Raw genomic sequence first — 26,568 nt, forward strand, 5'->3', positions numbered from 1 at the left:
TGATAGGTACTGCTGTTAGCCCCATTGTGGGGTTGAGCCAGGTGATACAGATTAATTTGCCCAAAGTCTCATAGTCGATAAATGGCAAAACCAAGACTTAAACCTAATTCAGTGGTTCTCAACCAGGGAGGCTGGAGATCCTATAATGCACAGGACAGTTCCCCAGGACAGAGGATTATCCAGTTCAAAATGTCAGTAGTGCCACTGTTGAGAAACCTGTTGAAAAGCTTGGCCAGTCATAGTGATTCACACCTTTAATCCCAGTACTTTGGGAGGCCTAGGCAGACAGATCGCTTGAGCCCAGGAGTTCAAGACCAGCCTGGCCAAATGGTGATACCCTATCTTTACTAAAAATCCAAAAAATTAGCCAAGCGTGATGCTGTGTACCTGTAATTTCAGCTACTCAGAAGGCTGAGGTGGGAGGATTGCTTAAGCACAGGAGATTCAGGCTGCAGTGAGCCATGATCGCACCATTGCATTCCAGCCTGGGCAACAGAATGAGACCCTGTCCTAAAAACAAACAAGAAAAAAAAAAAGAAAAGAAAAGCCCTTTCTTTCAGGGAGGGGTCAAAAGCCAAGTTATATTAAGAGTAGATTCTCAAATGAGGATTCAAATGTGTTTTATTTAACATTTAGCCTTTATGATAAGAATGGCATGATTTTTCTTTCCAGTTTGTTGGTCGTAAGCACTAAATATGTAGGTAAAGTTTTCTTCCAGTGTAGAAGAAACACTGAAAACTAGTTTAAAACCAGCACTCCCTTGAAGTCTGTTCCATTTTAAGAAATAATCTAATGTAATATTTGTACCATATGTAAAATGTTTTGATTTTTGTTAGTATATGGGTCAATTCTTACTACGGTAGTTAATTATTCTTAATGCACTGTAACTAATTACATTTATTGAAATGAAAATAAAATGCACTCCATTGAAAATTGTTTCTCTGAGCCCCCTCTAATTGTATAAATGCACAATTGCACTAAAGGCAGTTATTTTTGTTCACAGAAGACATAATCCCCTCAGAGAGTAGCTCTTTGTCTGACACCACCACCTTTGATGATCGTAAGTGGCTCTTCCTTTTTTGGTTTAACAATGTGAGATATTCTGAAATAATTAAGATAATTTTCTTAGTTAAGTAAGGCCTATTTGTTTTTCTTTTGAGAAGAAGTAGAATAAACTAACTCACATTTATGCAAAATGATTGGGAAAGGAAGTGTATGATTAACACCTACTCAGGTTAACTCAGTATTAATAACAGGACCACAAAAATCACATTACCTCAGGAAATCAGAATGCCCTCACAGGAGTATCTACGTCTCTCAGTAAGGACTTCAAGGCTCTCTAAAGTGTTTCTTAACTTTTTATTTTGAAGTAATCATAGATTCATGGAAGCTGCATGATTAATAGAAAGACTCCTTCACCCAGCTTTTCCCAATGGTGACATCTTATGTATCTGGAGTCCCATATCAAAACCAGGATATTAGATTGTACACTTTATCACTGTATGCATCACAATATGAAATAAACTTTCATATTCTAGATAAAGGAAAGTTTGTTTTACTTAGGAAGAAAGGCACAGTTAGACATTGGGCTACCTGTCATTTTGTTGTTTCATAGGGGCAGGCTGTATTGATTGTAATGGCCTGTATTTGTTCAATATATTTCTTTTCTTTCTTTCTTTTTTGTTTTTTGTTTCTTTGTTTGTTTTGTTTTGTTTTTTGAGATGGAGTTTCGCTCTTGTTGCCCAGGCTAGAGTGCAATGGCGCGACCTCAGCTCACTGCAACCACTGCCTCCCGGGTTCAAGCAATTCTCCTGCCTCAGCCCCCCTAGTAGCTGGGATTATAGACGTTAGCCACCACGCCTGGCTAATTTTTGTATTTTTAGTAGAGATGGGGTTTCACCATGTTGGTCAGGCTAGTCTCGAACTCCTGACCTCAGGTGATCCGCCTGCCTCGGCCTCCCAAAGTGCTGGGATTGCAGGCATGAGCCACCGTGCCCAGCTGTTTAATACATTTCATTATAGAATGGGTTTACTATCAACTAGTAGAGTATTTCTTTGTCATCTCTTGTACTTAATCATGACTGAGTTGTGGTATGACTTGAATTCCAGGAAACCACCCCCACACCGCTCTATCTTCCCCAAGTTTTATGGTGCATAAAATTTCACCACTGCAGAATTTTTCCTGTGAGCTGATGTTTGGTCATGTTTGCCATCCCTCTTTGAAAATGTAAATATCAGTGGGAAACATAACAAGCCTCTAATGATGCAGCGTAAGTCAGTTTCCTTACTTTCAATGAGAGGATAAGCCTTTGGCCAAAGAGGCCTAAAAACTTTAAAAGTAAAGGTGAACAAAAATGATCCAGGCCAACTTCCCCTTGGTTCACACTGGAAGTTTTCTTTAACATAGCTTTTTAAAAGCTGCGGTATTACCCATTCCCCTTGAGTGCTTAACTTACTCAGAGTGACACCTGTTGAATTTGGCAAAAGATGGTTCAGGTCCCAGAAGAGTGTTCAGTAATTTCATTTTTTCTGGTGTATAAAATATAAAAATTAACTTCTTGAAAGTTATGATCTTCTAAAAATATCATCTTTGGAAGGACGCTTTGTTCACTAAACCTTCCAATTTCTTTTTTGAGATGTTGGCAAGATATTTATTTACCTGTTAATTGGCCTACTTATTTTTTCATTCACCCATTTACTTATTATAGCCAGTGACGCCTTCACTCTTGCTGGGCAGCGATCAAGTTCAGTACCTCAGTCTCCAAGACTTCTTCCCCCCAAGTCTCTTGGTATTGAGCGAATCCATTTCAGAAAGTCGTCCATCAATGAACAGTTTGTGGATACCAGGCAGTCCAGGTGAGGGGTCGTATCATCAGTAAGGTTAATGCCTCACAGCTAGGAAATTTTTCCTCCAAAATGTAATGTATGGTTGATACATTTTTACATGTTTTTATTTATTCTTCCGAAAGATGTTATCTTGTAAAACTAGGGCATAGAAACTAATCCAGTTATTTGTTGTTCACAGCAAATGAAAATGTTTTTAATAAGTCTTTTAAAATGCATTTGACCATTTCCTTGACTTTAAAGTCTATTTGATCTATGTTAACTTATAGGGACATTAATTATCATCTGGATTTGGACATACTGTCCACAGTTCAGTTTCATAGTCACTGGTCTAAGGAAATTGTCACTAAAGTCCACTCTGCCAAACCAAGTAGCAGGACTGATTTGCAGTCCTGCAAATACACATGGAACTTAAACTCATAATCTGTAAAATAGATAATCCAAGCATTTTCCCAGATATCTCAGGTAAATATCAGGGCAGTGAGACCAGGTTTTAGAAACATGACAGACCAGTGGTTCCCAGAATTGGGTTGTATGGATCAATCCTTAAAAAACAAACAGTTACCAGCTGTTTGCTTTGCCTAAAAAGAAATTTTCCAACAGATTGAGTGTGGCAGCTCATACCTATAATCCCAGCACTTTTAGGAGGCCAAGGTTGGGAGGATCACTTGAGCTCAAGAGTTGGAGACCAGTCTGGGCAACCTAATGAAGCCCTATCTCTACAAATTTTATAGACAGAGTCTCTTTGTGTCACTCAGGCTGGAATGCAGTGGTGTAATCTCAGCTCACTGCAACCTCTGCCTCCTGGGTTCAAGCAATTCTCCCACCTCAGCCTCTCAAGTAACTGGGATTACAGACACGTGCCACCACACCTGGCTAATTTTTATATTTTTAGTAGAGACAGGGTCTCACCATGTTGGCCAGGCTGGTCTTGAACTCCTGACCTCAGCTGATCCAACCACCTCAGTCTCCCAAAGTGCTGGGATTACAGGCATGAGCCACTGTGCCCAGCCCAAAATTTTTTTTTTCAATTAGCCAGACATGGTGTTGCATATCTGTAGTCCTAGCTACTTGGGAGACTGAAGCAGGAGGATTGCTTGAGCCCAGGATTTCACCATTGAAGTGAACTATGATCGTGTCACTGCACCCCAGTCTGGGCATCAGAGCAAGATGCTGTCTCAGAAAAAAAAAGAAAAGAAAAGAAAAAGAAAACAAAAGAAACGTTCAAACAAATAGCACCATGAATCCATGAAAGAAATGACATTTTTATATCAAAAATATATTCACTATCATTGTTGTAGTAATACTAATCAAATGAAGTTAACATTTCACTTAATGTAATGTTAATTTCATTTTATATTAACTTCATATAACATTTCTATTGAGCACTTACTTTTTTTTTTTTTTTTTTTTTTTTCCCGAGACAGTGTCTCACTCTGTCACCCAGGCTGGAATGCAGTGGCGCCATCTTGGCTCACTGCAACCTTCGCCTTTCGGGTTCAAGCGATTCTTCCCCCTCAGCCTCCCAAGTAGCTGGGACTCAGACGCCTGCCACCACACCTGGCTAATTTTTGTATTTTTAGTAGAGATAGAGTTTCATCATGTTGGCCAGGCTGGTCTTGAACTCCTGACCTCAGGTGATCCGCCCACTTCGGCCTTGCAAAGTGCTAGGATTACAGGCATAAGTCACTGCACCTGGCCACTATTGAGTACTTACTGTGTCCTAGATACTGTTTATGTTTTTCCTAGGTAATTTATTAATGAATTTAAACTTCACGACAACCCTGATAGTGTTACTACTGTCATTACCCTTTACAGATAAGCACACTGAGGGCCAGAGACCATGAATAACTTCTTTGGGTTCATCAGCTAGTAAACATGGGAATCAAGGTTTGAACCTAGGTAGCCTAGAACTTGGCAGGATCCAAAGCTTGCGATCTGATTTCACTGAATGTGTTATACCACATCTCAGCAAAGATGGGAAGTATTTGCTCTACAAGGGCCAAAAATAAAAATCAAAAAATTTAAATAAAGGAAATTATTCTCAAAATCAAGGTAGATTATTAGATTATTCAAGTTGGATAAATTGTGACTTATGAAAATATAACCTACACATTGTTATGTTTCTATTTTGTTTTATTTTATTTTATTCTATTTTATTTTATTTTATTTTATTTTATTTTATTTTATTTTTTGAGATGGAGTCTCACTCAGCCGCCCAGCCTGGAGTGCAGTGGTGCGATCTCAGCTCACTGCAAGCTCCTCCTCCCAGGTTCATGCCATTCTCCTGCCTCTGGCTCCTGAGTAGCTGGGACTACAGGTGACCGCCACCGCGCCCGGCTAATTTTTTTGTATTTTTAGTAGAGACGATGTTTCACTGTATTAGCCACGATGGTCTCGATCTCCTGACCTCATAATCCGCCCACGTCAGCCTCCCAAAGTGCTGTGATTACAGGTGTGAACCACCGCACCTGGTCACATTATTATATTTCTAGTTTGTTAAAGGCCAGTGAAAACTTTATCACATATCAGCCCAGTTTGTGGATTAGCATTTAGGAACTTTTGCTTGAAATGGTAAGAGATCCAAGGAGCTACAGCTGTGCTAGCCAGTTTAATTAAAAGTAAATAAAATTTAAAATTTGGTTCCTCAGTCATGCTAGCCACAATTCAAATGCTCAGCAGCCACATGTGGCTAGTGGCTATCATATTGGTCAGAACAGACACAGGACATTTTCGTCACTGCAGAAAGTCCTGTTGGATAACATGAGACAAGTGAGCTTCTTATGTTAGGGAAAACAAAGCTATTTCAGCAAAAGGAAGAATTATAGCTGGGAATCATTGTCTTAAAAATTATTATACCCACATCTCCAGTCACTTACGATGGACTTGCTCTTTGATCCAGCAATTTCACTTAGGAATTTTACTACCGAATCGACTAACTACATGTAGAATGCTCATTATAACCTTGCTACACTAATGGCAAATTGAAAACAAAGTACGTGTTCAACTAGTGGATTATTTAAACAAATTATGGTAAATCCATACAATAAAATGCTATGCAGTCATTAAAATAACACTGTAGACAAATATTAAGCAACATAAAATGTTAGATACAACTTAACCTTTTAAAAAATGAGTGTTGAAAAATAATATAGAGTAAATCTCATGTTTTCTTGTTAAAAAATAAATACGTATGTTTATATATAGATACGTGCTTAAAAGTTTATGTGCTTAGGAAAAATAATCTGTAAACATTTAGTGTTGACTGGCTATATATAAGGTACCAGATTATATAGGCGGTGGCTCAGAGCGCCTGTAATCCCAGCACTTTGGGAGGCTGCGGGGGGCAGATTACTTGAGGTCAGGAGTTCAAAAACAGCCTGGTCAACATGGTGAAACCCTGTCTCTACTAAAAATACAAAAACAAACAAACAAACAAACAAAAGATTAGCCAGGCACGGTGGTGCACACCTGTAATTCCAGCTACTTGGGAGGCTGAGGTGGGAGGATCACTTGAACCCAGGAGCCGGAGGTTGCAGTGAACCAAGATCGTGCCACTCTCCTCAGGCCTGGGTGACAGAGTGAGACTCCATCTAAAAAAAGATTATAGACATTTAAATTTTTCTTTTTATCTGTTTTTTTTTATCTTTTTTTAAAGTTTTCTCTAATGAACTTAGACTTGCTTTTGTAGTAAGTAAAATTTGATCAAAATTATTTTTAGTTAAAAAAAATTAACTTCCATCCTGGCTAACATGGTGAATCCCTGTCTCAACTAAAAATACAGAAAAATTAGCCAAGTGTGGTGGCGGGTGCCTGTAGTCCCAGCTACTCAGGAGGCTGAGGCAGGAGAATGGCATGAACCCGGGGGGCAGAGCTTGCGGTGAGCTGAGATCACGCCACTGCACTCCGGCCTGGGGGATAGAGCGAGACTCCATCTCAAAAGAAAAAAAAAAGAAAAAATTAACTTCAAATTGTGTTGTCACTGTGCTGGGAAGTAGACATAGTGATTTAAGGATGTTGCTCTTAGTCCAGGGACCAGCAAACAACAGCCCAGTGGCCAAATCCATCCTGCTGTTTTTGTGTAGCCCATGAGCTAAGAATGGTTTTTATATTTTTAGGTAGCTGGTGGTGGGGGGATCAAAAGCAACATTTTATGACATGTAAAAATGATATGAAATTTAGCATCCATAGGTCATTTTCTTGGAACACGGCCACACCCATTCTCTTACATATTATCCATGGCTGCTTTTGCACTGCAAGGACAGAGTTGAGGAGTCGCTATAGACACCGTCTGGCCCACAAAGCAAATAACTATTTAGTATTCTAGACTGTTTACAAAAAAGGAGTGAACTGAATTATACATCCATCCCTGTTCACCACCAAGATTTGATCATCTAAGGACTGTTTTGAATGTTCAGGTGCCTACATAAACAGCTCTAGTTGCTTTGAGTCTTTTTATTCAGTGTACTCTTTATTAAAAGTCCTTTCTTTCCCTACATATTTGTGACTCAGAAAGTCAGACCATATATGCTTCCCCTAAAACTCATCTAGAACATACCAGGAAGTGTCCTGGTGCTTTAGTGAGCCACAAAGACGCCCTTCCTATCTTTCTCCTTATTTTCCCTTTCCTTGGGCTTCTAGTAAGTTTCCTATCTGCTTATGACAAGTTTGCCAGAGATGCTGAGAGACTCATCATTTCCTGAATTCTTTTTATCATCACAGAGAAATGCTGTCGACACACAGCAGCCCTTACAAAACTCTGGAGAGGCGGCCCCAGGGAGGACGAAGCATGCCCACCACACCAGTTCTTACCCGAAACGCCTACAGCAGCAGCCACTTGGAGTAAGAGAGCTTCATTCTCATTGCTTTAGCTGTGTTGATTTTTGCTTTGAGGTTCTGTCTTGCTCTGTTGTGTTTTTTAATCATTTCAAGTGACTTTCTATAGCAGGACCTTGTTTTATGGTTTTACATTTTCTGCTAACTTATGGTTTCAAATATGTTGGCAAAGAAAATGTATTTGACTTGTTCAAATATACATTAGATTTTTAGTACCTTAATTTCCCCAGTCACGTATTACCATTCATTATTCAATGGTGAGGATGAAGTTAGTAACAATAGCACCATTTGGAAATGTTTGTAAGTGCTGTGCTAAAAGTTTTATATGCACTGCATTATTTAGTCCCTACAGCAAGCCTTTTGTGAGGTAGATATTAGATATTGTTTTCATCATCATCTTACAAAGGAGTAAGCAAGATTCAGAGAGGTTAAATATCTGGCCTGAGCTCATACAGCTGGGAAATAGCAGTGCCATGACTCAGCCCAGACACCCCTGACCTCCACTTGAATGTACCATATCTTCATATCCTCTAGGAAGACAGGACCCTCCAAAGACACATTGGGTTTTTTTTGGTTTTGTTTTTGTTTTTTCCAGGCTCTGATGCAAACTGTGCATCCTCAATCTATGTCTTTCCCTACGCTCAAGGAAGGATTTCGCTTGTGCAACTAACAAAACCTGGTTCTTTTCTCATTTTGACTATGGTAATAAATTTACGTGTGAGTCAATAGATTTAGTGAACAAATGGGTTCTGTTGTGCCGTCAGCTTTGGCAACCTTCAAAGTCCTGTTGCAATTCACGAGCTGTTCAGTCATTCAGCATAGTATTCTTTTTCCTATTTGGGTCCTCCTTTTCTTCTCGGTATTGACAAATTTGCCCTTCTCCTCTTTCAGACCCGAATCTTCATCTCAGCACTGCCGCCAGCGGAGTGGAAGCCTGGAGTCCCAGTCCCACCTGCTCTCCGAGATGGACAGCGATAAGCCATTTTTCTCCCTCTCCAAATCCCAAAGAAGCAGCAGCACAGAAATCCTCGATGACGGGTCTTCTTACACAAGCCAATCAAGCACAGAGTATTACTGTGTGACACCAGTTACAGGCCCCTATTACACTACCCAGACCCTGGATACTCGCACCAGGGGTCGGAGGAGGTCAAAGAAACAGAATGTTTCTACTTCAAATTCAGGAAGCATGCCCAACCTAGCACAAAAGGATAGTCTGAGGAATGGTGTCTACTCAAAGAGTCAGGAGCCACCGTCTTCCAGTTACTACATTGCCGGGTACACGCCCTATGCAGAGTGTGACTTTTATTACAGTGGTGGTTATGTCTATGAGAATGACACCGAGGGACAGTATAGCGTCAACCCTTCCTACCGGTCCTCAGCCCACTATGGATATGAGCGCCAGAGGGACTACAGCAGATCCTTTCACGAAGATGAGGTCGACCGGGTACCCCATAACCCATATGCAACTCTCCGGCTGCCAAGAAAGGCTGCCGCAAAATCAGAGCACATCACCAAAAATATCCACAAGGCCTTAGTCGCCGAGCACTTGCGTGGCTGGTACCAGCGGGCCACTGGGCAGAAGGATCAGGGGCACAGCCTGCAGACCAGCTTTGACTCAGACAGGGGATCACAGAGATGCCTGGGGTTTGCGGGGCTGCAAGTACCTTGTTCTCCAAGCAGTCGTGCATCCTCCTACTCTTCAGGTGAGAATACCGTAAAAACACGCGACACCTGGATTTTATTTACATCATGTTTCCTGCCCACCCAGAACCACTTCACGGATCATGAGACCAGTACTCAAGGTCAAAACAGTGGCAACCGTTCGGTGGTAGAACCCCACAATAAGAATTTCCAACTTAAAAACAGTTCTTTCCAGCTCTCCAAAGAACTCATGAGTCTAATGAGTTCACGAGTCTAATGAAGCAAATTGTAGATTCAAATCCAGCAAATATTGATTGAGCACGTACTCTCTGTACTGCCTTGTGTTAGTTTTTTTGTTGTTGTTGGTTTTTTTTGAGACAGAGTCTCGCTCTGTTGCCCAAGCTGGAATGTGTTAAGGGTTTCACTTGCTTTAGCTTTTTAGGATTTACATTGACAGGCACATCTCTTAAATGTGTTCACGTCATTGAGGTTTGATATTTTTAAAGAATAAACCCTCAGGTAAGCAGAAAACATTAGAATTATACATCCATCGTTGTTCACCACCAAGATTCAATCATCTAAGTACTGTTTTGAATGCTCAGGTGCCTGCATAAGGCTCATAAGAATCCTGATAGGACCTGGCATTGATTAAGCACTGTTCTAAGTAATTTGCTTTTTTTTTTTTTTTTTTTGGTAGAAACAGGGCTTAGGTCAGCCCTGTTGTTGCCCAGTCTGGTCTCAAACTCCTGGCCTCAAGCGATCCTCTCACCTCAGCCTCCTGAGTAGCTAGGACTACAGGCGCCACTACACCTGGTCAATTTTTTTTTTTTTTTTGGTAGAAACAGGGCTTAGGTCAGCCCTGTTGTTGCCCAGTCTGGTCTCAAACTCCTGGCCTCAAGCAACCCTCCTGCCTTGGCCTCCCAAAGTGTTGGGATTACATGCAAGAGCCACAGTGCCTGGCCATGCATATTGTAATTCAGTATTCATATATACCTATGTTATGGTTGACTTAAGGGATTTTCAAAGATAATTTTGATTAGAGATGTTTCCGTTTTACCCTTGATATTGACTTTTGGCCCCTAACTCTGCTAACATTTGTGGAGGACTTCCTGCCTACTCCCAGCTGTGCTAGGTACTTTAAGTAGAGAAATAGAAGATAAGGGAGGCTCTGTGTGTGGTTTTATTTATTCAGCAAATGAGCAGGCACATTCAAAATGTGGAGGACTCAGTGTTGAACTACTTCCTGGCCACGATGAACTCAGAGTCAGCAGCCAGAAGAATGTTTAAAAATTAAGCAATTTTAAAACTCTATGAAATGATTTAAAACTCTGAGAAATTCTCAAACTGCCAGAAAACCTATAGGTCATGAGTCTCGCCTTCTCCCTTATTAGCATGACACCTTAGTGAGACATAGTATAAGGATTCCTGAGTCATTGCATAATAGTCAAATGAAAACTACACCTGTAAAAGTTTCATATACTTGTTGACAAGAGGCGTTTTCATGGAGATTTCTATTTGGGTTCAAGTTCTCTCCTATTTGTGCAGGACTTTGGACTTCCACTAGGGCTGTCCTATCTATTACCACATCTAACATATGAAAGGGCTTCTGTAATTATTTCTTATTTATGGCTCTGACCTAGAAAACACCTTTCTTCCTCTTGAAGTTCAAGATGTGAGAAACTTTCACAGGTCAAACCTGGGAAGGATGGGCAGAGTACTACAGGGGAAAAACCAAGCAAGGAGGGCTGAGATGCATGTGGACGGTCACTGCAGTACGGGACTGGGGTGGTGTCCAGGGGAAGCAGGTGTAACTGAGGAACCTCAACATTCCTGACTGTTAGCTTAGTAAAGGTGAGATGGAAGTGAAGCTTCCTGTTTCAGACCTGGTGTGAGCCTTGCTGACAACAGCAAGATGTGGCGCCACAGACCAAAAGGCATCACTTTTTAAAGAACTACAGGAATGGAATCAGTACTCCCAGAAATCCCTTCTGGAATTCCCCTCATTTCTGTCTCCACTTTATAACTGCAGAAATGTATTACAACAGGCAGGCGTCATTCTCATGGAGAGATGAATTTCCAGTTATTTGCTAGATTAGTCCTGGCTTTGTAGTCCCTTCCAGCCACCTGAAGGCTCTCTCAGTGGACTCAGTTTTAGTAATGACAACTACTATTTGTTGGCAGCTTACTAGATGCCATGCACATTCAGCACATTATGTGCAGGCTCCTATTTAATGTATGCAACAGTTCTATATAGTGATTGCTATTGTTATGCTTATTGTTACTATCCTAATTTTGCAGCTTAGGCAACTCTGGCTACAGAGTTTAATAACCCAAGTCCAGAAGCTACTAAGTGCTGGGGTGGGGATTCTATCCTAGCTCAGCTTTTTTTTTTTTTTTTCTTTTTTAAAGAGGCAGAGTCTCAGTCTGTCAACCACGTTGAAGTGAAGTGACACCATTATAGCTCACTCAGTCTCAAATTCCTTGGCTCAAGATCCTCCCGCCTCAGCCTCCCAAGTAGCTAGGACTACAAGTACGCACCACCATGCCTGGCTGATTTTATTTTTTTTTGTAGAGACTGGGCTCTGTTTCCCAGGCTGGTCTCCAACCCCTAGCTACAAGTGATCTTTCCACCTCAGCGTCCCAAAGTGCTGGGATTACAACCGTGAGCCATCACACCCAGCCCCCTAGCTCTGACATCTTAACCACCAAGGCTCAGAGCCTCTGATTTACAGTTCGGAAATGGCTTGGAAGCTCAAACTGAGAGTGTTACATCAGTTAGTCAAAACCTCATGACATCCAGGGCCACAGATGAGTTTTGAAATGTGTTTGTCCCATAGTGATCACAGGCACTTTGTGGGGATGAGAGAGAAGAGAAGTAGGTCTGAAGCCAGAAACAGGAAATGGAAAAGAGATGGAAAAGAGCAGTGCTAGTTTCTGAGTCTTGGGTGAGCATCATGGCGTTGTGGTTACCTTGTCCATCCTAGGCATGGAGCAGAACTGGTTTTATAGAGAGGACAACAAACACCCAGTGATGAGGCATTTGTTGGGCTTTGCTCCCAAATTATGCCCTTGTCTTGTTCCAGTTCAGTTCCTCTGTAGAACTAAATCCCTTCTTCCTGAATTCCTTCCTGTGCTAGTTATCACCTCGCCTCCCCGACCCCATGCCCCACACACACACTTTTTTAAGACAAAAAATAGCCTTGATCTTGCTAGTGGCCAGTGTTGTCTTTGGTTGAAGAATAGTCAAGTCTCAAACGTCAACTTATGGAACACATTTCCTCCAAGGCCTCTGACAAACCCAGAATCATCATCTCACCTTTATAACACCATAGCATGAATGGGAAGGTTCTCACAATATATGAGAATTGTTTTCTTGCTTGTCTTTTCAGTTATTTTAAAAATTATTTATGTATTATTATTATTTTCTTTTTGGGGATAGGATCTCGCTTGGTGGCCCAGGCTGGAGTACAGTGGTGCAAACATGGCTCACTGTAGCCTTAACTTCCCAGGCTTAAGTGATCCTCCCGTCTCAGCTTCCCAAGTAGCTGGGACTACAGGTGTGCACCACCACACCAGGCTAATTTTTGTATCTTTTGCAGAGATGGGGTTTTGCCATGTTGCTGAGGCTGGCCTTGAACTCAGGGGCTCAAGCGATCCTCCCTTGACTTCTTTGACTTGACTTCCCAAAGTGTTGGGATTACAGGCTTTTGCCACTGAGCCTGACCTAAAATTATTTTTATTATGTTTATTTATTTTTTTATTTTGAGACAGAGTCTCACTCTGTCACTAAGGCTGGAGTACAGTGGTGTGATCTTGGTTCACTGCAACTTCTACTTCCTGGGCTCAAGCAGTTCTCCTGTCTCAGTCTCCTGAGTCGCTGGGATTATAGGCATGCACCACCATGCCTGGCTAATTTTTGTATTTTTTGGTAGAGACAGGGTTTCACCATATTGGCCAGACTGGTCTCGAACTCTTAGCTTCAAGTGGTCCTCCCGCCTCGGCCTGCCAAAGTGCTGGGATTGCAGGCTTGAGCCACTGTGCCTGACCCCAACCTAAATTATTTTTTGTTTTTTTGTGTTTTTTTTGTTTTTTTATTTTTATTTTTATTATACTTTAAGTTCTAGGGTACATGTGCATAACGTGCAGGTTTGTTACATATGTATACTTGTGCCATGTTGTTGTGCTGCACCCATCAACTCGTCAGCACCCATCAATTCATCATTTATATCATGTATAACTCCCCAATGCAATCCCTCCCTAAATTATTTTTTGAATTGACAAATTTATCTTTCAATTAATCTTATTCTCAATAATAATATTAATAGTTATCATTTATTGAGTGCTTACTCTGTATCAAGTATAGTGCTAAAGATTTTCATAATTACTTTAATCCTGGCATCATACCCATACAGAATATATTAATATTATTATCCCTACTCTATAGATGAGGAAACTGAGGCTTAAAGAGGATAAACTACTTGCCTAAGGTCACATAGCCAGGAATTCACTAAATTGGAATAGGAACTCTGTTACTTCAAACCCTCTTAAATCTCTACTCTGACAAAGCTGGTTGCAGTGTTCATCTGAATGACCTTAACAATTTTTCACTTTTAATATTTCCATTAATTTTATCTTTTTCCATTTTTATTTCCAGTGTCTTCTACAAATGCTTCTGGGAACTGGAGGACCCAGTTAACCATAGGGCTATCGGATTATGAGACTCCAGCACATTCTTCTTACACCAGCTGCTATGGCAGTGTCTATAATCCTTTACCCTCTCCAAGCAGGTGAGGAGGTGGTGCTTGAAAATCCTAGGAGCCTGTTCCAGTTCAAAAGAATTCAAGGATCCTAATTTACAAATGTCAGATAATCTAGTTCAGGGGTTGGCAAACTATGGCCTGTGGGCCAAATCCAGCTGCCGCCTGTTTTGGTAAATAAAGTTTCATTGGAGAATAGCCACACTCACTCACTTACATGTTCTCTATGGCTGTTTTTGCACTATGAGGGCAGAGCTCAGTAGTTGCACCAAAGCCAAAAATATCTGGTCACCACAGCCAAAAAGTGTCTGGCCTTTAAGAAAAAGTTTGCTAACCCCTAATCTAACTCATTCAAATTTGACCCTGTTCTTCAGTATTACATTGAATTCTTGTATATTTCCTCTAGTGTTTACAAAGAACTACTTGCACAGACACCAAAGCCAAAAATATCTGACCTTTAAGAAAAAGTTTGCTAACCCCTCATCTAACGCTGTTCTTTAGTCTGTACATTGAATTCTGAGTCTGAAGCTTTTTTAAAAAAATTATTGTACTTGAAATCCTATTAGTGATAAGTCCATTTAAGTCTCTTTTGAAACCTTGCAGGAAAAATATCTCTACTTCAGGAAAGGCTGTTCATACCAAGGTTCCTTAGACAGTTGGTAGGCTGGATTTCAAACATTTGCTGCCTTTTTTATCCGATCCTATGTTTGTTATGAAGCAACAGACACAGCCAGCTGTCCTGTTTGTCTGTAAAAGTAGTTCTTTGTAAACATTAGAGGAAATGTACAAGAGCAATTTGTTAAAATTGAGTTTTCTTTTAATTGCAGACTCTGAATTACTTTTTAAAAAGTTCTTGTTATACACAGGAATTAAGTTTGAAGAGGTCATTTATCCCTTTTACTTTCCCACAAAAGATAATCCACACCCATGGTACCAAGAAGTAGGGCGTTTTCTGTTTTTTTAGAATGTGTAATTTTGATTTCTTTAAGTCATATTGCTTCAGGCACAGAAGACTTATACAGACTACAACTTATAAAGGTTTCTATGCTGGCAAATTTGAGAATTAAGCAGTTTCTTATCAAGGCACTCACTGTTACAAGCAAATTGGAAATATTCAGCCCCAAATGCCTTATTTTTTTTTTTTCTCCACATTCAGTGGGAGTTTTTCTTGGCTTGAAATATTAAGCCAATTGTCTCAGCTAAACAAAGGGTATACTCAAAATAGAATTTTAATGAAAATATACTTCAGAAGATGTCAAATAGCTTGGACTTCTGTAAATAATGTTTGAAAATGAGTTAGGAGCAAGAACCAACATGACTGGCCTAAAATTTGAGCCGAACCTTTTCAGTTTAGTTCTAACCATTTTTTAATAATGTATCTGCAAATTATTTTCATGTTTGTGTAATTTTACTTGCCTTTTTGTTGACTCAGAAATGATAATACAGTTTTTGGTGCATTACGCAGTTCTAATATCCTTAACACTAGTGTCATTGGACTCAGGGAGTGTTAAGCATTTTTAGAGAAAATCTGCTTTTACAAAGTCTGCTCATATATATCAGACAGCCCGAGATGGCCTGATAGGGGATCAGAGGGGGCATAACATACAGGAAATTAGAAGCTATTTAAAAATCCCTATTGTGTGTTTGTGTATGCATGTGCATATATGAGCTCATGCTGGAAATTTTATAATAAAGAGATAAATAAGTAGGAAATAAATTAGCCATAATTCTACCATCCAGAGATAGCAGCTCTTAATGTTTTGGCATATTTTCCCCATTTTTCTCTGTCCATTTAACATGGAATGATATTGTACATACAGTTTTATATCTTACATTGTACATGAAATTACATTTCCATGTTTTAGAAAACTTAACATCATAACATAACCATGTTCCCATGTGTTTTAAAACTCTTTAAACCTTATTTTATATGACCAATATGATATTCCCCTCAAATGAACCCTAATTTACTTAGCAGCTCCTCATTTTTTGAAGTTTTTTTTTTGAGAGGCTTTTAGATTTTTCTTTCTTTTTCTTATTAAGGTACTGCAGCTATTTTTACTTTTTTTCTTTCCCAAGATGGAGCCTTGTTGTGTTGCCCAGGTTGGAGTGCAGTGGTGTGATCTCGGCTCACTGCAACCTCTGCCACCCAGATTCAAGTGATTCTCCTGCCTGAGCCTCCCAAGTAGCTGAGATTACAGGAGCTTACCACCATATCTGGCTAATTTTTGTATTTTAAATAGAGACGGGGTTTTGCCATGTTGGCCAGGCTGGTCTCGAACTCCTGACCTCGTGATCTGCCCGCCTCGGCCTCCCAAAGTGCTAGGATTACAGGAGTGAACCATGGCGCCCAGCCCAGTATTGCAGCTGTTAACATCTTTGTCCAAAATATGTGTCTGAATCCCAGATTATTTTCATAGGATACATTCCAATAACTAGAGTTAGTGGATTAAATTGAAAAGTGTATTTTTTAAAGCTCTTGTTTTCCAGAAAGATTTGCCACTTTGCTCTTATGGCCACAGTGATATGGAAGTGCTTATTCCCATCCATTTGTTTATTTAGGATTCTTTTTAGGATACAGTCTGATCAATTTAACTTAACCTATTATCAAGGCAAGGGTAGTAACAATCATCCATAAAGCTTTAGAAATTTGTTCTAAAATTCTGTAAATTGTTTTTATGAAAACATGATTTTTAAAATAAGAGGGAATTAGGTTTTAAGATAAAAATGAAAAACTAGATTTTTCCCTTAAGCCAAAGATTTGAAATGCATAGCAATATATTAGTGTTTTGTTGTTTTTTAAAATAAAGTGTATATTATTTAAAGATCCTTTGCCCTAGAGTATCCAGGTCTTAAAATTATAGAAAGGTACTAATTTTTGCCAATAAATTTTTTTTTCTAGTACAATTGGCATAATTGTCATTAGCATAAACTTTCCAAAGTAGAAATGTTGAAGCTACCTAGTACATAATACAGTGAAATTCTTGGCTCTACTGCTGCAAACTGTATTTCCAAATAACTTTTTTTCTTTCACCTCCTATTTTCCATTCCCTTTCCCCTTTCCTATCTAACTCTATTACTAGGCAAAACCAAGGGCTTCTATCCCCAAGAATGGTTGTGTCTCCAGAAATGAGATCAGTTGTAAATTCTCTTTTGCTAAGTGTAGCCAGCTGTAGTAAGTACAGTACCTCTAATCTGTGTGTTGCTTCTTGCATAGCAGGAGTTTTGCTTGCACTGACTGATGTGTGAAAATATGAAATCTGCCTTTGTTTTTTATGTTACGTGAAAACACTAAAAACCTTTATTTCCAAAGCTCTTCTTCCAAAGACTTTAAAAAAAAATCACCTTTACTAAAATACTTTGGAATGTAAAAGAAAAAAGAAATCAACTAACTATCTAATCTCTCTTAACCTACCGTGACAGTAATGTGGTTTTGCCTATCAGAATGGTTTGTATGATAGGATGCTCTCACTTGGAATTGCCATCTAAATATGCCTATGATTTTTAAATGTGATGCTGTTTCCTGGGTCACTTCCAATTATGCCTGACCCATAAGCCCTAGGGATATCATGTATGTCCCTACATGCCCCTGCCACCTTCTGAATGTATTATTTTGTCCCTGAGGAAAGCATCTAGCATATTCCCTTAATTTGAAGAATACTTAAAATGTGATTGTCACAATATACTTTTTAAAAAGTTAAAAATATATCTGTCACACAAATAAAAATGGACATGGGCCAAAGATTTATTGAACTCATTGATAAGTGAACTAGCAGAATGATAAAGCTGGTTCAAAGAGAATTCAAGACACTGAAAGAGAGAATGTTGGAAAAGACTACTAAATGAGATACAAAACCAGTTAATGTCCTATAGGGCAGTTAATGTCCCATAGGGCAATAAAACTGTAACCATAATCTTTTTTTTTTTTTTTTTTTTTTTTGAGACGGAGTCTCGCTATCACCCAGGCTGGAGTGCAGTGGCCGGATCTCAGCTCACCGCAAGCTCCGCCTCCCAGGTTCACGCCATTCTCCTGCCTCAGCCTCCCGAGTAGCTGGGACTACAGGCGCCCGCCACGTCGCCCGGCTAGTTTTTTGTATTTTTTAGTAGAGACAGGGTTTCACCGTGTTAGCCAGGATGGTCTCCATCTCCTGACCTCGTGATCCACCCATCTCGGCCTCCCAAAGTGCTGGGATTACAGGCTTGAGCCACCGCGCCTGGCCTTCCATAATCTTTTTTACTAGACAAGTTATTTCTATTGCTTTGAGACAAAAATCTACAAGTTAACATGTAACTTAATAGAATCTGGGTCCTGATCAATGGTAAATACAAGTTAAACAAAGGTATGTCTTTCCAGAGAATTAAATAATCCTTTTTATGGGCCTGTTAAACAATGCTCCAGTTTGACATTGAAAGAACATACAATCATCCTTGTCCTTTGCCTTATCTCTACATTTTGGGAAATTTTTCTTAACAGTGCTTCCTACTAACTTCTTTAAATGTAGTAGTCTTTGTGCTGTGGGGACAAAAATATGGCCACAGGTAGTAACTTTTCTGGTTTTCTTTAATAGACAATACACAGAAATCAGTCAACTGGATGGTACAGATGGAAACCAGCTGGAAGACAGCCTGGAGAGTAGTGAGCAGAGACTCTTTTGGCATGAAGATTCAAAGCCTGGAACATTAGTCTGAACTGCAGTTGGACCTCTTGACCAAGCACTGCGTTCTCACACTAGTGTGCCTTGCAAATCGTATTTGTCTTCCGAGAGGATGTTCGTTTTAGAAACCTAAAGACATCAAAGGTTGAAGAGAAGACTTAGTTGCCCTGGAAGTGAATCAGTGAATCACACACAAAGCCCCACAAAGCCCTTGAAGGGGGATTTGGCCTTTCAAACTCTAGGCACTAACCTAACTGCAGGGTCTGCCCACATGTTGAAGTACTGTCAAGAGAGGACTCGGTGTGAAGCCTTCATCAATAGCACGCACTTTTTAAGGGAATAAGAGATGTTACAGGCAAACCTCAAAACCATGAAAGGGCGTTCAGGATGTCCCATGGCAATAAAGACAGGGGAAATCTCAGAGCACAATTCAGCAGGATGAGAGAAGGGGAACCAGAAGCTCCGGAGTCATTGCTCACATCACAGAGCTGGAATTCGCGAGCTGACAAAGAATAACATGCTCTTTCTACACAGACATGGACAATTTAGACAGTATTGGAAAATTACTTGAAGCTGGATTTTCATGAAGTTCTGAATGAGTGTAAATGTTTTTTAGGATATTATAAAGAGCGATGTTTTTCATAAGTACCATAAAATGGGTTCTGGAAAAACTTATTACCATAGCATCCTGTAATATAACTTATGGTAGCAGATTGGGGAAAATGAAGCAGCCCACTGAATAATTGACAAAGTCTGCTTGGAGAATGTTCTAAGGTACAATATCATTGAGCTCCTTTTTCCTTTCTCCACTAATTGCATGATGAGCTATTGTTCTGGCTGGTAATTCTCCAACTCGGCTGTCATTTGAAGTGGCAGACTTAATATGGAAAGTTTTTATAATTATCAGTTTGAAAAAGTATTTTAAGATGATACAGAAGGCATCCAAAACAACAGAAAAAAAAAAAAAAGCCACGTCATTTTAGATGAATTGTGTGCCTTAAAATGGTGAACGTTAGAAAATTAAACAAGTCTGGATTCCACAAGTAGTTCCAAGTCACCAAGTGATAAAAACAAGGTTAACATTAAAAAACAACAGCAACAACGACAAAAAACTCCAAGCTGCAGTGGATTTAATTATGAGGCTAAAACTACCTCATACTTTCCTTGGAAGAACTAATTAGCTATGGTTTATTGTACGGTTTTGTTTGTTTGTTTTTTAAAGCAAATTATTGCCATATTCCTGTTTGATCTTTTTTGTCATCTTTGTTTCAAAATTCCATAAAAGGTGCTCCTTTCCCCCCTCTTTTATACAAGTTTCTTGTTCATATTGTGAATAGAAAAGTTTCTGAACGACTTTTTTGGAACATTTTCTATCTATATTCCAAAGCATGTAATATATACATAAAAATAATTTGTTAAACTGGTCCTTAGTCATTTGTATAATTAGAAATGAAGTTTGGGGAAAAATTTTGGAAAAACTAGCAAAAAAATAACTTATTCCTTTTTTGCATATTTGTATAGCCTTCTAGAAACAGAAGTAACCCTTTTGCATATTCTTTTATTGTTCTGACTTTTCAAGACCTATTATTTTTTTACATAGGTCAATAAACGGAAGGTGTGCTACTGAAAATGTTTACGTATTCTTCCATTTATGTCAGGGCTTCATGTGAAGCAGGTCGCAGTGCTCTACTTCGAGTAATCATACTGGGCGAGACTTCAGATTTTTAGTTATAGTATTACCATATTTTATTAATTCCAGGTTGTACATTTTTAAATATTTACATTTGAAAACAGGGTTCATCTTTTGATTGACAGCACATTCTACTTGAATTGGCAGTTTTTTCTTAATAGTACATTAAAAATAATGCTGTGTCTTACAATAAAGTTGCCTTAGAATTGAGGAAATACAGTAGTTTGTCTCACTGAGGATGACTGATGAGAACTTTTAGGTTTTTTCATCTTGGGAATGTTGTTTATTTGTAGCAGGTAATTTATATTCATTTCACAGACTGGCAAAAAGGTCTTCTAAATTCAAGAAATTAGTTCTCTGGCATCCTTTAATTCTCTGACATCCTTTAATTCTACATAATGCAGAGAAGGGAGTGGAAATGAAATATAGGGAGACCTTAATATTTCCATACATGTATCTTGCATAAAATAACATTTTTCTGTTCCAGAAATGGTATGATTACAATTGCAAGTATGCCTTGAAAGGGCAAGTATCACTTGGCTCCCAAAGAGGAAAGAAGGTATAGAAATGGAAGCTCAGGGCCAGGCATGGTGGCTTACACCTGTAATCCCAGCACTTTGGGAGGCCGAGGTGGGAGGATTGCTTGAGCTCAAGAGTTCGAGACCAGCCTGGGCAGCATGGTGAAACCCCATCTCTATGAAAATACAAATGTTAGCCAGTCATGTCGATGTGTGCCTGTAATCTCAGCTACTTGGGAGACTGAGCTGTGAGGATGGCTTGAGCCCAGGAGGCGGAGGTTGCAGCAAGCCAGGATCGTGTCACTGCATTCCAGCCTGGGCAATAGAGCCAGACCTTGTCTCAAGAGGGGGAAAAAAAAAAAAAAAAGGAAGAAAGAAATGGAAGCTCAGCAATCCTATTGCATGGATTTCTTCGTCTCTTTTGAAAAACATTTCTCAACCACATTGGTGTTAAACCAATTAAACTACGTTATTTATTAAAAGCCAAAAAGTGACAAAAGTACATTATTCAACATGTAAGTTTCCTCTTTTTTATTACAAAATACCATATACTCATGGTAAAAATTTTAAATGCAAAACCAAAATAGTACATAACAAAAACATAATCGTGCCCATTACCCTAACTCTCAGATATGATAGTTAATTTACTGTATATTTGTTTGGATTTTTTTCTATGCATATAGCAATTTTTTAAAAGTCCAGCATATTACAAGCACAGTATTACAACTTAGTTTTTTTGTTTGTTTGTTTGTTTTGTTTTTTGCCTAATATGTCTTAGGCCTCTGTATCAAGACATACTGATCTATCTCATAAAGATGTATGTTTATTTAGCAAGGTGGATTTTTAAAATTGCCTCACCTTCCTTGATATTTGTCTATTTTTCAATATTTGAGAAAATTTTTCAAAATTCTTCCTTGTATTCACAAAAACTTAAATATTATAAGAAATAAAGATTCCAGAGTTGTTTTAAACTATTAGTTTGGTCTGTTCTTAGGAACAAAGGCTCAGACTAAAGAGTTTCCACAAATGTGAGTCCTTAAAGAGCTTCCAGAACTGGAAGAATGACTTTCTTCAGTACAATAGGCAAGTTTAGGTTATTTCCTAGAGTAGTGCTTCTCAAACTATCAGTAGTGAAAGACCGATTTTTAAAATTTCCAATCCATTGTGTACCTATAGTTTTGTAAAATAAAAGCAAATTACTAGAGGAGAAAAGCTAATTCAGAAAAAAATAAATTAGACAATTGAAAAAACATACACATCCCTATTTATTATTAGATTCAGCAGACATAAAACTACTCTGTCAAGTTGCAAAGTTTCTAAACACCAGCTCTCAATTTCTGTACTTACCTTGCCCCACGTTACAGACCACCCTTTACTAAGCACTGACTTGGTGTTATATCAAGGGAGGTGCTTCATCCATGCTTGTCAAGACAAGCCAATAGTTGTCTTCTGTTATCTCACAGGGCATGGAGACACAGTCCATTTCCAAAGAGAAAATCTTTTGACATGTACACAAAGCCCAGAAGGTAATGAAAAACTTAACTCCTTTTTCAGCTCAAAAGTTTAGTGAGCCTCTTACATCCTGTTTCTCTCTTTTTTTTTTTTTTTTTTTTTTTTTTTTTTTTTTTTTTTTAAGATGGAGTCTTGCTCTGTGGCAAAAGCTGGAGAGCAGTGACACGATCTCAGCTCACTACAACCTCTGCCTCCTGGGTTCAAGCAATTCTCCTGCCTCAGCCTCCCGAGTAGCTGAGATTACAGGTGCACACCACCATACATGGCTAACTTGTATTTTTAGTAGAGATGGGTTTTCACCATGTTGGCCATGCTGGTGTTGAACTCCTGACCTCAACTGATCTGCCCTCCTCGGCCTCCCAGAGTGCTGGGATTACATGTGTGAGCCACCATGCCCAGCCTGTTTCTGTCTTTTCATGTGCCCCTCCTCTGGACCTCCCTGGGTCTTTTCTACTACTCTGCATCCCTTCCACCCCCATCCTTGTGCCACTTTGGAGTAGAAAAAAGAAAGTATGTCCTGCTGCAAAAACAAGTTGGCATTTGTTGAATTCTAGTTCAATGTACTCCAGGCTGGTGTGCAAAAGTGCTTTATATGTATTTTCTCATTTAATCCCCACAATACCCTAATGGGGTATATAGTGCTAGCTAATCTCCATTTTACAGAGAGAGAATCTGAGAATTAGAAAGGTCATGTAATTTACCACTATTAGGAGAAAAGCAGGAAGTAAATCCTGAGTTGGCAAACTCCAAATACTAAACTACGAATTCCTTATTCCATGAATGCTATCCAGGAACAACTCTCCATAGGAAGAGTGAAAGTAGCCAACATAACTTTTTAAATGGATTAATGAAAATCGAATGAATACATGCTAAGGCCAATTCTTCTTGCTCATTGTTACTTCTTAACGATAACAGTCATAATTTTCTTTCATTTACTAGTGGCAGAAGGGCTAAGTCAGGCCTAAATCCAAGCACAGGTCAAAATAACCCTTACCTAGGAAACTACCCAGTCTCAGGTGTTGTCCACTGGGCTGAATTATTGATTGCTAGTGGATCAAGTACATTATTTATTTCTAGTGGATCAATTACATTTCTTAAATTGTTTTCTAGTCAATAAAATGTCTTATACTAGTGAATATACTTGTTAAAATCACAGATAACCATAATGAACTAAGTATTGATCAGTGGCACTGTAAGTATCTATTGATCCTTCCCCATTTTGAATTGTTCAGGGGCAGTGTGATAATGGGAATTATGAAATGCTCTTCTCCAATGCCCTTGAGAAGCCCTCTCAAAATTCAGCCCTATCAGATGTATGGACCCGTGGGCTTCACCCGGTTTCTCTTTGGAAGGAGTGCATCTGAGATTAATCTCAGATTGGAATCTGAGCCCACCATCAGAGTGTCTTTACACCACTTTCATCCTTTTCTGCCTTTGATGATTCAGGGAGAATCTGTCACCTCTGCAAAAGAAAATAGGAAGTATGCGAAAGATCGATTTTGGCAATACCTAACTGATTGCTCTTCTTAACATTAAAACAGGCACAAACACATCCTATTTCCTTTTGCTTTTGAGTATCAGAAGCCTTGGCAAGAATAGTGTGCTGGGACTAGGAGGGGGATGGGAGTTCACCTAGCTTCCAAGTTTCATGTAATTTTCTCTTCTTGAATGGTTATAATATTCATGTGAAGTACCCAAGGTTTAAAAGATCCATGATTTTTCAACTGGGACTGTACCACACCCTGTGGGGCATCTGGAAATATGTTTTGGCTTCTCCTAATGATTTGGAGGGAACCAGGATCATTAAATATACTGTACCTAGGTGTGGTGGCTCATGCCTGTAATTCCAGCACTTTGGGAGGCCAAGGTGGGTGGATCACTTGAGGTCAGGAGTTCAAGACCAGCCTGGCCAACATGGTGAAACCCCATCTCTACTAAAAATACAAAAATTAGGCGGGCGCAGTGGCATGCACCTGTAATCCCAGCTACTCGGGAGGCTGAGGCAGGAGAATCACTTGAACCCAGGAGGCAGAGTTTGCGGTGAGCCAAGATTATGCCACTGCACTCCAGACCCAGTGACAGAGTGAGACTCTGTCTCAAAAGAAAAAAAAAAAAGAAAAACCATGTGTCCAACAAATATTAAGATACCAACTATGTGGTAGTCAGTCACTGTACTAGTCAGTGGGGACACAATGGGCCTTGGTTTCCTGAAGCTTACAGGCCAATAGGGGAGAAAAAGAAGTAACCTCTCTCAGTAAGCTAACATGGCAATCCTGTGAAAGCCAAGCGTGGTGAGTGGGGTGAAAGCTATAGCTGACATTGGAGGGACACAATGGGCCCCTTCGGAAAAGTGATGTTTAAACTTAGACTTGAGGATTGGTAAGAGAAGATACAATTAAGCAAACAGAATAGAAGCTCTCTAGGGTTTAAGAGAATGACATATAACATTCACCAAGGCTGTAAAGCCAGGATAAGCTTGGCCAGTTTTAGAAACTAAAAGAATGTGAAGACAGATTATGCCAGGATTAAAGAAGTCTATCAAGTTAAGAAGAAAGCAAGCTGCCATTTTTGGCCTCTCACCATAAACAGTGGGTTACAGGCATACATTACCGTCTCATTCTCCCTACAACTGTGCAAGAAAAATGGTCTTATCCCCAGATGAGGATATGAAGAGGGAGGTTCAGAAAGTTTAATATTCCTTTGGTTACATGGCCAAACAGTAAGTAAGCGGTAAAGCTAAAATTCAAACCTACATCTGTTTGACTCCACATCTCATGTTACTTTATTTTATTTTATTTTATTTTATTTTATTGAAACAGAGTCTTGCTCTGTTGCCCAGGCTGAGGTGCAATGGAACAATCTCTGCTCAATGCAACTTCTGCCTCCCGGGTTCAAGCAATTCTTCTGCCTCAGCCTCCCTAGTAGCTGGGGTTACAGGCACCCGCCACCATGCCCAGCTAATTTTTGTATTTTTGGTAGAGATGGGGTTTCACCATGTTGGCCAGGCTGGTCTCAAACTCCTGACTTTGTGATCTGCCCACCTCAGCCTCCCAAAGTGCTGGGATTACAGGCATGAGCCATCACACCTGGCCATCATGTTCTTTATTAACCATGACATTATAAAAATGCAATTGTTCACTAGGTGCAGTGGCTCATGCCTGTAATCCCAGCACTTGGGGAGGCCAAGATAGGAGAATTGCTTGAGCCGAGAAGTTTGAGCCCAGCCCCAGCAACAAAGTGAGACCCCCCTCTATGGAAAAAAATAAAAACTGAGCCAGGTATGTGATGCGCACCTGTAGTTTCAGCTATTTGGGAGGCTGAATTGGGAGATCATTTGAGCCTAAGAGGTCAAGGATGCAGTAAGCCATGATCATGCCTCTGCACTCCAGCCTGAGTGACAGAGCAAATCCCCATCTCAAAAACAAAACAAAACAAAACAAAACAAAAAAGGCAGTTGCTCAACAACCACCTCTCTTAAATGGAAATCAATGAAAATGAAAAGGGAAGGGAAGAAACAACCAAAGTGGGCCTGGGGAGGAAGAAAGAGGGAAGGTCAAAGTGAAGGTTGGAAATCAGATCAGCAGGGTGAAAATAACCAGGGGGAGAAAAAACAGTCTAGGGTAGCCTGCATCTCGTGGATTTTCAAGCTGTTCAATTGCAACACTCCTGATCAGGGCATGGTTTGAAGATATTCCTGATGTGGGGCCCATTAACACTGACTGGGCTGGAATTACCTGTGCAGACAGGCTGGAGGAAAGGGGCAGTGGTGTTTGTTTAAGAAATGTACTTGGAAGACATGAGATGCGGTTAACTAGACGAGCACCACAGCAGCTGGCCTCTTCTTCCCAACACGCACAGAACTTCACCAGAGAAACCATTCTCTATGTGACCCTCCTCATTTTCAGAAGAAAATGGCCTCATAAGAAGATCAGGGCTGGGTACAGGCCCAAGCCTGTAATTCCAACACTTTGGGAGGCCAAGGCAGGAAGATCACTTGAGGCCAGGAGTTTGAGACCAGCCTGGGCACTATAGCAAGGTCCTGTCTCTACAAAATAATGAAAAGGAGTTGGGTGTGGTGGCATGCCCCTGTAGTCTAAACTACTCCGGAGGCCGAA

General features: G+C 39.8%; 1 protein-coding gene across 1 annotated transcript in view; it reads left to right on the plus strand.

The window, feature by feature from the left end:
• FRMD4B (FERM domain containing 4B) overlaps positions 1 to 20,633 on the plus strand; it is a 228,034-nt gene extending 207,401 nt beyond the window's left edge. The window contains 6 exon segments of the mRNA XM_011947154.1: positions 951 to 1,060; positions 2,709 to 2,856; positions 7,567 to 7,686; positions 8,572 to 9,383; positions 13,976 to 14,108; positions 18,647 to 20,633. Coding sequence (XP_011802544.1) covers positions 951 to 1,060; positions 2,709 to 2,856; positions 7,567 to 7,686; positions 8,572 to 9,383; positions 13,976 to 14,108; positions 18,647 to 18,767 — 1,444 coding nt within the window. The 3' untranslated portion in view covers positions 18,768 to 20,633.
• Positions 20,634 to 26,568: the final 5,935 nt, after the last annotated feature.

Source organism: Colobus angolensis, unplaced genomic scaffold, assembly GCF_000951035.1.
Source record: "Colobus angolensis palliatus isolate OR3802 unplaced genomic scaffold, Cang.pa_1.0 Scaffold26, whole genome shotgun sequence".
Taxonomy (NCBI): domain Eukaryota; kingdom Metazoa; phylum Chordata; class Mammalia; order Primates; family Cercopithecidae; genus Colobus; species Colobus angolensis.